Source organism: Vicugna pacos, chromosome X (assembly GCF_048564905.1).
Source record: "Vicugna pacos chromosome X, VicPac4, whole genome shotgun sequence".
NCBI lineage: Eukaryota > Metazoa > Chordata > Mammalia > Artiodactyla > Camelidae > Vicugna > Vicugna pacos.
The window spans coordinates 48,262,792-48,279,505 of NC_133023.1; the positions used below are offsets into that span (position 1 = coordinate 48,262,792).

The 16,714-nt window shown below is 36.1% G+C and overlaps 1 protein-coding gene across 10 annotated transcripts in view; it reads right to left on the bottom strand.

The window, feature by feature from the left end:
- ARHGEF9 (Cdc42 guanine nucleotide exchange factor 9) overlaps positions 1 to 16,714 on the bottom strand; it is a 293,132-nt gene that overhangs the window by 59,554 nt on the left and 216,864 nt on the right. For all 10 annotated transcript variants that reach the window (XM_072956524.1, XM_015251972.3, XM_072956527.1 and 7 more), the window contains one exon: positions 14,604 to 14,783. In XM_072956524.1, the coding sequence (XP_072812625.1) occupies positions 14,604 to 14,783 (180 nt within the window). The remainder of the gene's footprint in view (positions 1 to 14,603; positions 14,784 to 16,714) is intronic.

Below are 16,714 nucleotides of genomic sequence, written 5' to 3' on the forward strand. Positions count from 1 at the left end.
CCCTACAATGGCCTCTAGGGTTCAAGTGAATGGAAGAATCACATCACTCTCACTTTAAATCAAAAACTAAAATGTAAGGGAGGCATGTCAAAAGCTGAGATAGGCTGAAGGCTAGGCCTCTTGTGCCAAACAGTTAGCTAAGTTGTGAATGCAAAGGAAAAGTTCTTGAAGGAAATTAAAAGTGTCAACTCCAGTGAACACATGAATGATAAGAAAGCAAAACAGCATTATTACTAATCTGAAGAAAAGTTGAGTAGTCTGGATAGAAAATAAAAACAGCCACAACATTCCTGTAAGCCAAAAGCCTAATCCTGAGCAAGGATTACAATTCTACAAAGGCTAAGAGAAGTGAGGAAGCTGCTGAAGAAAAGTGTGAAGCTACCAGAGGTTGGTTTGTGAGATCTAAGGAAAAAAATCCATCTCCATAACATAAAAGTGCAAGACAAAGCAGCGAGTTCTAATGTAGAAGCTGCAGCAAGTTATCCAGAAGATCTAGCTAAAATAGTTAATGAAGGTGGCTATGCTAAGCAACAGATTTTCAATGTAGACAAAACAGCCTTCTATTGAAAAGAAGATGCCATCTAGGACTTTTACAGCTAGAGAGAAGTCAATGCCAGGCTTCAAAGCTTCAAAGGGCAGGCTGAATCTTTTGTTAGGAGCTAAGGCAGCTGGTGACTTTAAGTTGAAGCCAATGCTCATTTACCATTCTGAGAATCCTGAAGCTCTAAAGAATTACACTAAATCTAATCTGCCTGTGTTCTATAAATGGAACAAAAAATCTGGATGACAGCAAATATGCTTACAACAACATGGTTTACAGAATATTTTAAGCCCATTGTAGAGACCTACTGTTCAGAAAAAAAAAAACTCCTTTCAAAATATTACCGATCATTGACAATGCACCTGGTAATTCAAAAGCTCTGATGGAGATGTACAATGAGATGAATGTTGTTTTCATGCTTGCTAACACAACATCCATTCTGCAGCCCATGGATCAAGGAGTAATTTTGACTTTCTAGTATTAAGATTTAAGAAATACATTTTGTAAGACTATAGCTGCCATATATAGTGATTCCTCTGATGGATACAGAAAAAGTAAATTGAAAGCCTTCTAGAAAGAATTCACCATTCTAGATGCCATTAAGAACATTCATGATTCATGGGAAGAGGTCAGATATCAATGTTACCAGGAGTTTGGAAGAAGATGATTCCAACCCTCATTGATGACTGAAAAGTTCGACTTTAGTGGAGGAAGTGATTGCAGATGTGATGGAAATAGTAAAAAGAACTAGAATTAGGAGTGGAGGCTGAAAATGTGATTGAATTGCTGCAATTTCATGATAAAACTTTAACAGATGAGGAGTTGTTTCTTATGGATGAGCAAAGAATGTACTTTCTGGAGATGAAATCTACTCCTGGTGAAGACAATGTGAAGATGTTGAAATGACAACAAAGAATTTAGAATGTTACATAAAGTTAATTGATAAAGCAGCAGCAGAGTTTGAGAGGACTGACTCTATTTTGAAAGGAATTCTACTGTAGGTAAAATGCTGTCAAACACTATGCATGCTACAGAGAAATGGTTCATGAAAGGGAGAGTCAACTGATGCTGCAAACTTCATTGTCTTATTTTAAGAAATTGCTGCAGCCATCCCAACTTTCAGCAACCAACACCCTGATTAGTTAGGAGCTACCAACTCAAGGAAAGACCCTCCACCAGCAAAAAGATTATGACATACTGAAGGTTCAGATGATGGTTAGCATTTTTAAACAATAAAGTACACATAATTAAGGCATGTACTTTTTAAAGGCATAATGATATTATACACTTAATAGACTACAGTATAATATAAACATAACTTTTATATGCAGTGGGAAACCAAAAACTTTGTGTGACTCACTTTGTTGTGGTCTGAAACCGAACTCATCTCTCTGAGGTATACCTGTATAGGTAGCCTTTGTACTGTTCTTATTTTTCAATTTTTCTGTAAGTTTAAAATTATTTCCAAGTTTAAAAAACTCTATAATTTTTGTATATAGTGTTCAGTACTCATTCAAAAATAAACTGGTGCATGAGAATATAAGACATGAACAAAACTTAAGAGAAATAATAGACAATAGAAAATGACAGACAAAAAAAAATCAAGATGGAGTTAATACACATGGACTTTTTAAACTAAATAGGCAAGCCACACAGATCAGAAGAAATCAGAAAAACACAATCTAATAAAGAGTCTGTATCCTATATATAAAATATATAGAAATCCTAGAACTTAATAATAAAAAGACAAGCAACATAATTTTAAAAAATCAGTCAAAACGGTACATTAAAAGGATGATACACCATGATTAGAAGGGACTTATCTCAATCCAATTCGCCACAATAATAGATTACAGAAAAACCATATGATTATTTCAATTAGAATTTGATAAAACACATTTATAATAAAAGCCACCAGCAAATTAGGTTTAGAAAGAAACCCCCACAATGTGATAAAGGGTGACCATGAAAATTTTAAAGCTAATATCATTCTCAATAGTAAAATATTGAATTATTGCCCCTAAAATTCAGGTATAAAACAAAAGATGCCTGCTTTCACTATTTCTAATTAACACTGTACTGGAGGTCCTGGTTAGTCCAATAAGACAAGAAAAAGGAATAGGAGGCATACAGATTAAAAAAGAATAAGTAGAACTGTCTTTATTCAGAAATGACACAATTATGCATGTATAAAATCCTAAGGAATCTTAAAAAAAATTCTAGACCCAACTAGTGAATTCAGTAATGTGTCATGATTCAAAGTCAATACAGTCTGCCCTCCATATCCACAGGTTCTACATCCATGGATTCAACCAATTGCACACAAAAAATATTCAGGAAAAAAAAATTCCAGAAAGCTCCAAAAAGCAAAACTTGAAGTTGTCACATGCCAATAACTATATAAGCATTTACATTGTATTTACAACTATTTACATAACATTTACATTATATTAAGTATCATAATTAATCTAGAAATGATTTAAAGTATATGGGAGTATGTGTGTAAGTTATATGCAAATATTACACCATTTTATATAAGGGATGGGAGCATCTACAGATTTTGGTATCAACATGGGGTCCTGGACCCAATCCCCTGCAGATTCTGAGGGAAAGCTATATACAAAAATCAAGTGTATTTCTATATCATAGCAACAAACTATAGGAAATTGAAATTAAAATACCATTTATAAAGCAGAAAAAGACTGCTTAGAAATCAACTTTTAAAAATAATATGGAGACCTTTACAATGAAAATTAGAAACAATGCTGGGAGGAATTATAGAAAACCTAAATACATAAACAGATGTGTATGAAACAGAAAACATCAATTTTTCCAAAACTGAGCTACAGATTTAATGCAATCTTAATCAAAATTCTGGCAGCGTTCTTTTTTGTTCTTGTTGTTCTTGCTTTTTGGTAGAACTAGGGAAGCTGATTCTTCCCCCACCCCAGTTTTATTGGGAAATAATTGACATAAATCCCTGTATATGTTTAAGGTGTATGGCAAAATGGCTTGCTTTACATATACTGTAAAATGATTACCATGACAAGTTTAGTTAACATTCATCATCTCATATAGATAAAAAGAAGAGAACAAAATTATCCTTGTGATGAAATAAATTTATATAGAAATACAAATTACCTAAAATACTCAAAATTGTTTTGAAAAGGAATGAATTTGAAGGACTTAACACTACTGGCTTTCAAGATTTGCTATTAAGCTACATTATTCAAGACACTATGAGAAAAAAATCATAATTATGTATGGTGATGGATGTTAACTAGAATTTTTGTGATGATCATTTTGTAATATATACAAATATTAAATCATTATGTTGTACATTTGAAACTGATACAATGTTATATGACATTTAATATCTCAATTAAAACAACAACAACAAAATACAGTGTGGCAGTACCATATGAATAGTCACATAGCATCCCTAAAAACAGACCTGCACATATATGATCAACTTATTTTTGAAAAAGGTGCCCAAGTAACTCAGTGAGGAAATTAATAGTTTTTTTTTCAACAAATGGTACTGGAATGACTTAATATCCATTTGGAAACAAACTATCCTTGACCCTTATTTTATACCACACATAAAATGACATTAAAAAAGATCATAGACCTAACCATAAGAAATAAAATTACATAATTTCTATAACAAAACAGGAGAAAATCTTTGTGACTTTGGGTTAGGCAAAGATTTCTTAAATAAACAAAAAACATGAACCATGAAAGAAAAAACATGGTAAACTGAATTTCAATAAAACTAAGAGTTTATGCTTTTCAAAGACACTGTTAAAATCAAAGTCACAGACTGGGAGAAAACCTTTGCAAATCACATACCTGACCAAGGACTTGTAAACAAACTACAGAAATGTTGACACTAAACAATAAGAAAACAAACATGGGCAAAAGACATGAACAGACACTTCACCAAAGATCTAATACAGATGGCAAATAAGCACATGAAAAAATGCTCAATATCATTAGCCATTAAGGAAATGCAAATTAAAAATAGAATGGCTAAGGAGGAGTAGCCAAGATGGCAGAGTCGAGATACTCACAACTCATCCTCTCCCACAAATACACCAAGAATTACATCTACAAACCCACTGAATTGCACAGAACACCTACTGAACTCTGACAGTATCTCTCATTTCAAATACAGGAGGATTCTCACAAAATCTAATAAAGAAAAAAAGTAAAAATCGGTGCATGACTGGTCCTGCAGGGAGGAACTGGCATAAGAAGAAAGGTACCCTAATGCTGGGATGCCCGTTTTCCAGCTGGGAGGTTAGTGGGAACAGAAGTGGAGCTTCCGAGGCTCCAAGGAGAAAGTGGCAAACACTTGGCAGACAGAGCTAAGTGAAACCGCCATGGAGGGTTTCTGTGATCCACGGCCATAGACACGAGCCAGCAGGGATGAGCCGGGACTAGCTGCTGGAGGTCAGTGAGGAGCCCAGGCAGAGGGCTGGGGCCCAGTGCACAGAGACAGACTCAGGGGACTGGAGAGCAGTGTGAGGTCTGGCTGGAGGTGTGTGCAGAACAGAATAGCCTGGGACCTCAAAAAAAAAAAAAGCATCACTGTTGGTGTGGGGAGGGGCAGGAGTGCAACACAACAACGCCATAGACACTTCTACACTTGCCTCCATTGTTGGTATGTTCTCCCGAGAAGAGAGAAGAGAAGTGGGGCTTGGTCATTGCCATCACTGCTGCACAGAGGCGGGACTGAAAGATGAACCCAGTGGCCCTGCAACTTAACAGGTGGGACTGATTTGTTTACAGTCCCAGGCAGGGAGGGAAGATTTGCTCTCTCTGGACTCTTCATGGACCCATGCCTCTGCAACTAAGGGAGTGAGTGAGCTGCACTCTGAATCACAGCAGGGGTGAGTACAGGTATTTACCAAAGGCCAGCATACCAGACTGAATGTGGAGGTGGGGATGGGGTCTGCCCTGATTCTGTCATGTGCCACAGATTCAGGTGTGTAAAGGCAACCTTGCTATGGCAGTCCTAGCACCTGACATTGGCAGATCTGCACTGGTAGTTCCTAGGGCTCAGAACCTGGGGGACACTAGAGTAGTGGCTGACAAATCTGCAGCTAAGGTGGGGACAAAGGCAGCATCAACAAAGAGTACTTTGTAAGCCTGCATAACAAGTGACAGACAACACCACAGAGGGCACTTCCCGGTGGAGAGCTCCTGTCTACTCTTCTTCCCAGCTAAAGCACTCCAACCCTGCCTACTACACACCACAACTCAGAAATGGATCTAGAAGACTCTATTCCAGCAAAAGGGGAGCAGATCAGGACCCTGTCAAGGATGTGACAAGTACAGAACAAAAAAGGAGGCCCAGTTCCACAACAAAAACCAGGGCAGGCCCTAAAGACCACAACACCAACCACACTCCCAATCAAAAGGATAACAGCCAACACTGATGGAAGAAAGATGTGACAACCATCCATACTAAGAACAGCCACAACAACAAAACTATTGGATGCACACAGACTACACAGGAACACTCCAAATTTAAATAAAAACAAACAACCAAAAAATAAAACAGCCCTTCAAGACCACAGTAGATAACTGATACTCCTAAATCCATAGAGCCAGAGAAATGTAAGTAAATTGAAGAAGCAGAGGAATCACTCACAATTAAAAGAACAAGAGAAATTCCCTGAAAGAAAAATCAATGAAATATACCCTGATAGTCTACTAGATCATGACTTCAAAAAGGGAATGATCAATGCACTGAAGGAATTAAAAGAGACTGAACCAGAGAAAGAGAATATTTTAAAAAGGAAATTGAAATTATAAAGAAGAGCCAATTAAAAACAGAAAGCTCAATGGCTGAGATAAGAGCCAAGCTAAAGACAGTCAAAAGTAGACTAGATAACGCAGGGGAACAAATAAGGATAACAGAGGTCACCCAATCAGAACAGCAGATGGAAAAGAAAAGAAAAAACAATCAAAGCAATATAAGGGACTTATGGGGTAATATAAAGCATGCCAACCTATGAATAGGGGTCCCAGAAGGACAAGAAAGCAACAAGGGGACTGAAAAAGTATTTAAAGAAATCATGACGGAAAAATTTCCAAATCTAAAGAAGGAAATAGATATCCAAGTATAGGAGGCACAGAGGGTCCCAAACAAGAAGAACCCAAACAGACCTACACAAAGACATACAATTAAGATGGCCAAAGTTAAAGATAAAGAAGGGATTCTAAAGACAGCATGAGATAAACAAAGAGTTAGTTACAAGGGAACCCCCCATAAGGCTCTCAGCTAATTTCTCTACACAAACACCTCAGGCCAGAAGGGAATGGCAAGATATATTCAAAGTCCTGAAGGAGAAAAGGCTGCAATCTAGGATACTCTATCCTGCAAGACTATTCTTTAGAGTAGGAGAGATGAAGAATTTCACAGATAAGCAAAAAACTAAAAGAATTCAGCAATATTAAATCTATACTAAAAGAAATATTGCAGAATAGATAAACAAGATTATACTGTATAGCATAGGGAAATATATATAAGATCTTGTGGTAGCTCAAAGCGAAAAAAAAATGTGACAAGGAATATATGTATGTTCATGTATAACTGAAAAATTGTGCTCTACACTGGAATTTGACACAGCATTGTAAAATGACTATAACTCAATAAAAATGTAAAAAAGAAAATAAATATTGAAAGGTCAACACTAAATAGAAAAAAAAGAGGAAGATAAATAAATGAGAAAAAACATAATTGGAAATATGACAACTACAGTGAACTGCAAGAGAATAAACATGAAGATGTAAAGTAATAAATAAAAATAAAGAATATCAAAATCATAAAAGGTGGAAGAGGGGGCAAGAAAATATATTTTTTTTCTCTCCTCTTTTTCTTTTCTTTTTTTCTTTGTTCTTTTTAGGATGTGTTTGAGCCTACATGATTATCAGTCTAAAGCAAACAGATATAGTAAGGGGTTAAAATACTTGAAAAACAGGGTAACCACAAATCAAAAGCATACAACAGAGTCACAAAAACCAAAATGAAAGCAAGCTAATACAAAAGAAAATTACCAAACCACAAAAAGAAAAACACAAAGGAAAAGAAAGGAACAAAGAAGAAATATCAAATGAACTGGAAAACAAAGTTCAAAATGGCAATAAACACATATCTATCAATAATTACTATAAATGTGAATGGACTAAATGTTCCAATTAAAAGACATAGAGTGACAGATTGGATAACAAAACAAAAGCCTACAATATGTTACCTACAAGAGATCTACTTTGGAGTGAAGGATACATACAGATTGAAAGGGAGAGGATGGAGAAAGATATTTCAAGTAAATGGAAATGACAAGAAAGCAGGAGTATCAATACTCACATCAGACGAAACAGACTTTAAAACAAAGGCCATAAAAAGGGATAAAGAATGCTATATAATCATCAAAGGAGCATTACAAGATGAAGATATTACACTCATTAACCTACATGGACTCGATATAGAAGCATCTAAACATATAAAACAAATACTAACAGACATAAAGGGAGATTTTTATGGGAATACAATCATAGTAGGAGACATTAACACCCCAAAAACATCACTGGACAGGTCTTCCAGACAGAAAATCAGTAAGGCAACAGTGATACTAAATGATACAACAAAACAGTTGAACTTCATTGATAGTTTTAGGACATTACATCCCCAAAGAACAGAATATACATTCTTTTCAAATGCTCTTGGAACATTCTCTAGAATAGATGACATACTCAGGCACAAAAGAAGCCTCAACAAATTTAAGAAGACTGAAATTATTCCAAACATTTTCTCTGACCACAATGGCATGAAAATATAAATCAACCACAGAAAAACAAATGAGAAAAAGATGACAAAATGGAGACTAAATAACATGCTACTAAAAAACCAATGAGTCAAAGATGATATCAAAGAAGAAATTAAAAAATACCTTGAGACAAATGACAATGAAAACACAACTACACAAAATCTATGGGATGCAGCAAAAGCAGTCCTAAGAAGTAATTTCATAATGATAGAGGTCTTCCTAAAAAAGAAGAACAATCTCAAATAAACAACCCAACTTAACACCTAAAAGAATTTGAAAAAGAAGAACAAGCAAAATGTAGTCAGTAGAAGGAAAGAAATAACAAAGATCAGGGAGGAAATAAATAAAATAGAGATTTAAAAACAATGGAAAAAATCAATCAAAACAAGAACTAGTTTTCTGAAAGAGTAAACAAAATTGACAAACCTCTGTCCAGGCTCACAAAAAAGAAAATAGAGAGAACACAAATAAACAACATAAGAAATGAAAATGGAGAGATTACAACCAACACCAAAGAAACACAAAAAAAATCATAAGAGAATACTATGAACAACTATATGGCAATGAATTGGACAACTTATAAGAAATGGACAAGTTTCTAGAAACATACAGTGCACTAAAACTGAATCAAGAAGAAATAGATCATTTGAACAGACTAAACACTAGAAGTTAAATAGAATCAGCGATAAAAAAAAAAAAACTCCTTGCAAACAAAAGTCCAGGACCGAATGGCTTCACTGGGGAATTCTATCAAACATACAAAGAGCTCATACCAGTCCCTCTCAAACTCTTCCAGAAGATTTAAAAGGAGGGAATACTCCCAAACTCATTCTATGAAGCCACCATCACCCTGATACCAAAACCAGACAAAGACAAAAAAGAAAAACTATAGGCTAATACTGTTAATGAACATAGATGCAAAAATCCTCAACAAAATATTAGCAAAGAAAATCCAACAACACATAAAAAGATAATACACCATGATCAAGTTGGATTCATCCCAGGGACATAAGGATGTTTCAACATATGCAAATCAATCAACGTGATACATTACATCAAGAGAAAGGACAAAAATCACATGATCATCTTAATAAATGGAGAAAACGCATTTGATAAAAGTTCAATGCCCATTTATGATAAAAACTGTTACCAAAGTGGGTACAGAGGGAACGTATCTCAACATAATAAAAGCTGTTCATGATAAACTTAGAGCCACCATAATACTCAATGGTTAAAATCTGAAAGTCTTTCCCCTAAAATCTGGAACAAGACAAGGATGATTACTATCACCACTTCTATTCAATATAGTATTGGAAGTCCTAGCCATAGCAATTAAACAATAAAAGGAAATAAAAGGGATTTTTATTTTTTATTCCAAACTGGAAGAGAAGAGGTAAAACTGTCATTATATGCAGATGACATACTATATGCAGAAAACCCTAAAGGCTCCACACAAAAACTACTAGCCTAGAGCTATTAAAAGAATTTGGCAAGGTATCAGGATACAAGATTAACATAGAAAAATCAGTTGCATATCTTTACACTAACAATGAAATGCCAGAAAAGGAAAGTAAAGAAACAGTCCCTTTTAAAATAGCTCCCAAAGTAATAAAATACCTAGGAATAAATCTAACCAAGGAGGTGAAAGACATACATGGAGAACTACAAGACACTGACTAAGGAAATTAAAGATGACTTAAAGAAATGGAAAGATATCCCATGTTCTTGGATTGGAAGAATTAATATTGCTAAAATGGCCATACTACCCAAAGCAATCTACAGATTTAATGCAATTCATATCAAAGTACCTAGGACATTTCTTCACAGAATTATAACAAATAATCCTAAAATTTATATGGAATCACAAAAGACCTAGAATTCCCAGAGCATTATTGAAGAAAAAGAATGAAGCTGGAGGAGTAATCCTCACAGACTTCAGACAATACTACAGAGCTACAGTAAACAAAACAGCATAGTATTAGTACAAAAACAGACACTTGGATCAATGGAAGAAAATAGAGAGCCCAGAAATAAACCCACAAACTTTTGGTCAATTAATCTTCGACAAAGGAGGCAAGAACATACAATGGGGTAAAGACAGTCTCTTCAGCAAATGGTGTTGGGAAAACTGGACAGCAGCATGTAAATCAGTGAAGTCAGAACATTCCTTCACACTATACACAAAAATAAACTCAAAATGGCTTAAAGACTTAAACATAAGACAAGACACTATAAACCTCTTGGTAGAAAACATAGGCAAAGCATTATATAATATAAATCTCAGCAATGTTCTCCTAGGACAATCTACTCAACCAATAGAAATAAAAGCAAAATTAAACAAATGGGAACTAATTAAACTTACAAGCTTTTGCACAGCAAAGGAAACCGTAAGCAAAACAGAAAGACAACTTACAGAATGGGAGAAAATATTTGCAAAAGACGAGACTGACAAGGGCTTAACTTCCTGAATATATAAACAGCTCATACAACTTTATAAGGAAAAAAACAAATAACCCAATCCAAAAATGGGCAGAAGACCTAAACAAGGAATTCTCCAAGGAAGACATAAAATGGCCGATAGGCACATGAAAAAGTACTCAATATCGTTAATTATCAGATAAATGTAAATCAGAACTAATATGAGATATCACCTCACACCAGTCAGAATGGCCATCATTCAAAAGTCCACAAATGACAAATGCTGGAGAGGGTGTGGAGAAAAGGGAACCCTTCTACACTGTTGGTGGGAATGTAGTTTGGTGCAGTCATTATGGAAAACAGTATGGACATTCCTCAAAAGGCTAAAAATAGACTTACCATATGATCCAGCAATCCCATTCCTGGGCATATATCCAGAGGGAACCTTAATTCAAAAAGATACATGCACCCCCAATGTTCATAGCAGCACTATTTACAATAGCCAAGATGTGGAAACAATGTAAATTTCCACTGACAGATGACTGCATAAAGAAGTAGTGGTATATTTACAGAATGGAATACTACTCAGCCATAAAAATAATAAAATAATGCCATTTGCAGCAACATGTGTAGACCTGGAGAATGTCATTCTAAGTGAAGTAGCCAAAAAGGGAAAGAAAAATACCATATGATATCACTTATATGTGGAATCTTAAAAAATAAATAAATAAAAAGACAAACAAATTTATTTACAAAACAGAAATAGAATCACAGATATAGCAAACAAACTTATGGTTCCCTGGGGGGAAGGGGGTGGGAAGAGATAAATTGGGAGTTTGAGATTTGCAGATACTAACTAATATATAAAAAACTATATGAACAAGGTTATATTGTATAGCACAGGGAACTATATTCAATAACTTGTAGTAACTTACAGTGAAAGGGAATATGAAAATGAATGTACATATGTTCCTATATGAATGAAGCACTATGCTGTACACCAGAAATTGATGTAACATTGTAAACTGACTATACTTCAATAAAATTATATACAAAATAAATTAAAGTGAAGAAAAACAGAATGACTAAAGTTAAAAATACTGACAATAACAAGTGCTGAAAACCAATGTGGAACAACTGCAACTCTTATATTACAAGTGAGAATGCAAAATGTTATAGCAATTTTTGAAAACAGTTTGTAGCATCTTATAAAAAACATCTACAATGTAATCTAGTAATCCCCCATATAAACAGCCTAGTAAACAACCCAGATGTCCTGGAATGAACTGGTGAATGAGTGGTACACCCATGTAATAGAATATTACTAAGCAATAAAAAATAACCAACTATTAATACATACAACAATAGGGATGGCTATTAAAGGAATTATGTTAAATGAAAGAAGCTAAACACAAAAGATTACTACTGTATGATTCTATTTACATGGTGTTCTAGAAAAAACAAGATTATGGTGACAGAAAGCAGATCAGTGTTTGACAAGAGCCAGGGCAGGAGCAAAGACTGACTGCAAAGGGAGAAAGAATATTAGAAATTGATGAAGTGACAGAAATGTTCTTTATCTTGATTATGATGGTAGTTACCTGACTATATGTATTTGTTAAAACCCATCGAAGTAGATACTCGGTGAGTCTTATAAATTTAGGTAAATTATACCTAAACAAAGCTGATAAAAAATAAAATCCTAGATCTGAATAATAAAAGGGTAAATAATCTATTTTTTAAAAAAGGCAAACCAATACAGAAATAAGGATAGTATACTATGATTAGGAAGGGTTTATCCCAGCAATACAATGTTCACTTAACATATGAAAATTACTCAATCCAAATTCACCACATTAACAGATTAAAGAGTAAAAGCATATGATCATTTCAATAGATTAGTGGTTCTTTTTGTATCTAAAGGGACATTTGACAATATCTAGAGGCATTTTTGGTTGTCGTAAGTAGGGGTGTTGCTACTGGCCTCCAGTAGGTAGAGACCAGGAATGCTGTTAAACACCTTACATGGCCCAGGGCAGACTCCAATTGAGAACCACTATTCCATATGCTACTTTCCCCACTCAACACTATGTTTATGATATTTACACACACTGCTATAGGGTACATACATCTAGTCTGTTGCTTCTTGATATGTAATACCCTCCACTGAGTAAGCATCTCCCATATGTTTCTCATTCATGCCCTGGTGATAAATACCTAAGTTGTTTCTAATTGTTCTCTACCACACACAATACTGCCATGCAATCAAAAGTCTTGTAAATATTCCCTTGTGGACCTCTATGACAATTTCTCTAGAATATATATTCCCATATTCAGGAGTAGAACCAAAAAGTCACAAACATGCTTAACTTTGATAAAAACAAAAAACAAACAAAAACAAACAAACAAAAAACTACCTGAGTGCTTTCTGGAATGGCTAAACCAGTTTAATACTGTGTAGAAAAAAAGAGTTAACATATCAGGCCTGAGACTGCTATCCCTAGAAAGGCCTGCTTGAAAGGTTGGCCCTTGGCTGGCATCTTGGAACTTGGATCTCAAGAGGGTTCTCACCATTCCCTGACAAAAGCGACTTGCTGTGCCTAAGCTGTTTCTATAAACAATGAGGGTCATTCTGAATACCTGCCTTCTTTCTGGGGGTCTGTAATTTTGGTACATGCTAGGCAGAGGATGCCAACATGACCAGCCCCCTATAAAATTTGGGGCACTGAGTCCCTAGTAAGTTTCCCTGGTAGACAACATTTCACGTGTTGTCACAACTCATTGCAAGAGGAATTAAGTGCATCCTGTGTGACTCTACTGGGAGAAGACTCTTGGAAATTCACATCTAATTTCTTCAGACTTTACCCCATGTGCCTTTCCCTTTTCCTGATTTTGCTTTGTATCTTTTAGTAGTAATAAATCATAACCACAAGTATGACTATATGCTGAGTCCTGAGACTTCTTCTAGCAAACCACTGAACACAGTGGGGGCCTTAGGGATGTCCCCCCAATACACATTCCCATAATCAAAGCAGGAGAATTTGTAAGAAGACTTACTTTTAGCGGTACACTTTCATGTGTCAAATGTGTCTTTTAAATTTTATACCATGTGCAAGTATTACTGCTTTAACAATAAATACTTTATAAAAAAGGGGGAGAAGAATCACCAAAACAACTAGGTCACCTGTGAATGAGACTCAAAAGATGTTAGAGAACCACAGAGATATACAGTGAAATCTTATATTCCACGTGAAGAAGCCCTAAAGTAAGGAACTTATTCAAAGTTACACAGACAGTAAATACAATAGGACGTGTATCCTCACTTCCCTGTTTCCTAGTTCTCCTTCCTCTAAATCATGTGGCTCCTTTTCCTACACTTGTCACTTCCTCTACTCTAGTGCTCTCGCCTAAATGCCTTGCAGGGACCCACTTTCATATTGACCGTGATCCCTCCTATTTCTCACATTCTTGGAACATGTGACTATGTCAGAGTCCCTCCTAAAACACAGGATCCCACGGAAAATAAACCCAACAGGAACAGAAAAGAGAAGCTGAAGAAAAATTCTACTGGTAACTGTCTGAAGGAGAGAACAAAGGGAGGGGAACAGTAAAGAAAAAGAGTTCTAGGCCAAATCACAGTACTTCCTAAGTCTTCATACTCTAGCAAGGAGGTCAACATCAGAGTCAGAGAGGAATCCATCCCCTACCATAGGACAAAGCAGCTGAGCAGAACCAGATAGTTCAGATACTCCTTCTATAGCTTCCAAACCTCTCTCAAAACTCTCCCCAAAGGGGAAGATGCTTACGTGCTCCAGGAAGCAGGGTCCTATCTCGCTGAGGTGGGGGTCATCATTGTTGTACTGTTTCTCCAGGTCTCTTACGAAGCCCATCTGAAACCTGTAGATATCTTCAATGTTCCCAAAGATCACCTTCAGTTGCTCATCGCTGAACATGTCCCTTCTCTTTCGGCATTGCTTCAGGTATCCCTGCAGACAAAGTAAAAGCCCAGGCTGAGGATGTCCTCAATTCCTTTAGGGCTTCACCACCTCTTAAGTACTTGGGAACCTTATTTCAGTTCCATGAAGTAGACAGGAAATAATCATTTCCATTTGTCATATGAGGAAATTGGGATTTAGAGAAGGAAGCCACTCCACCAGCGAGTAATTAGGAAAGCTGAATTTCAAGTAAAGGTCTTCAGAGTGCAAAGACCCCAGAGCATAGGGCTTTGCCTACCATTCTCTAATGACAAGAACCCTAAAGTCATAGGGCACTTTTTTCAGAAGCTAGTTAAGCAAGTATATTTTCACTTGCTTTAGTAGTTATTGGTTTAGCTGGATTGATTCACAAATCTAAAGTTCTATTTCTTACAGGATCAATCCAAAAGGTCTTGCAGGAAAACATCCCCAAAAGGAACAGGAATTGACAAAACCAAATCATTCTTTAAAGTGAATGTCTTAGCTATCTAAGGTAGGTGGCCAGGAGAAATCATTTGGATAAGCTCGGCCAACAAGCCCATAAGTGCCCATGCAGGGTGTTTTTTTAATAGGGTAAGTGTTTAGAACACACGTGAATAAACAGATGAATTAATACAGCTAGGTACAGATGAAAAGGGAAGAATCAATGAGAGAGATTCTTGGTCTGATAAGAGAGCACTGAGGATAACACAACCAGACTCAGGACACATTGTGTCAGGGCAAAACAAACAAACAAACAAGGTTTTCCATTCTGAAACTAACGGTGTAGATTTTTAACTAATGGCCACTGTCCTTATTAGAAATCATTAGCATGTGAAAATTTTCTCAGTGAGAATGAATTATGGTCACTTGCTTTCATCTAAAAGCTAAATGCAATGTTTATAACACCTGTTAAGCCACTAATGAGGAGAGTTATGGTGACCTACTAACCACTTATGGTCTTGTCTAACTCCACTGTCTCCCCTAACACAGCTTCCAGTGAGGTCATCTAGGCATACTCCAGGAAGATCCTCATCCCTGGCTTGAGTACCCTTTACCAACCCCTACCAAAATCTCACTTCCCTTATCTCTTCTTATCCTCCAATTCAGCCATTAATGAATGTCTTTCAACAGTTTGCAAATTAATACTCTGTGCCTGTATTAACATTTAACTAATGGTTGCCGCCCTCATTGACTGCCATGCTCAAGATGTCCCATATTCATTCATATCCAATTTCTGACCAAGAGGAAGATACTCTCTATTCCCAGAATACTCTTTTAGCTCCACTCTCTTTACTGAAGTTGTTTCCCAAATTCTGCTTCCCTAGAAAGCTTTCTTTCACTTGTAGAGGGAGAGGTGGTAAACTCTTGAAGGTTTCTCTCTGCCTAATATGTAACTCCTAGGGTTTGCTTACCTTTGCCTCTCTCCCCTCTTTCTCTGACTCTCTCTTTCTTACTCTATCACTTTTGTAAGTGTCTTAGCTACAGTGGAGCAGGGAAAGCAGTGGGCAAATCATCTAGCAGGAATTTTTCCATGTTGACATTAGACAAGGGGACAGAGACATCCTCACCCCAGCTCCCACTTTTTCACCCTAAGGTAGACCTGTGAGAACAACTGGAAAAAACTGGTAATAACATTGTATCAGCATGTCACTTCTGGGTAAGTATTAGTAAGTATTAGTGAGTGACCACATTCAGGGACAGAAGAAGCCAGCATGGACAGCTCATTTATCTGAGAAACCAGTTCAGGAAATACTTAATAGTTTTGTTCAGTGCTCCCATTTGAAAGGTCTCAGGGAAGTGACAAATTACCATCAACTCCCTAAAGTGCAGCAAAGATGCTAGATCTCAACATCAGTATGGAATGCAACAGAAATGGAAAAGAAGAAAAAAGTGGGGTCTGGAAAAGAAGGAACAGATAGAGATGTCAGTACAGCTTCCTAATTCCCCAAATATGCTATTCA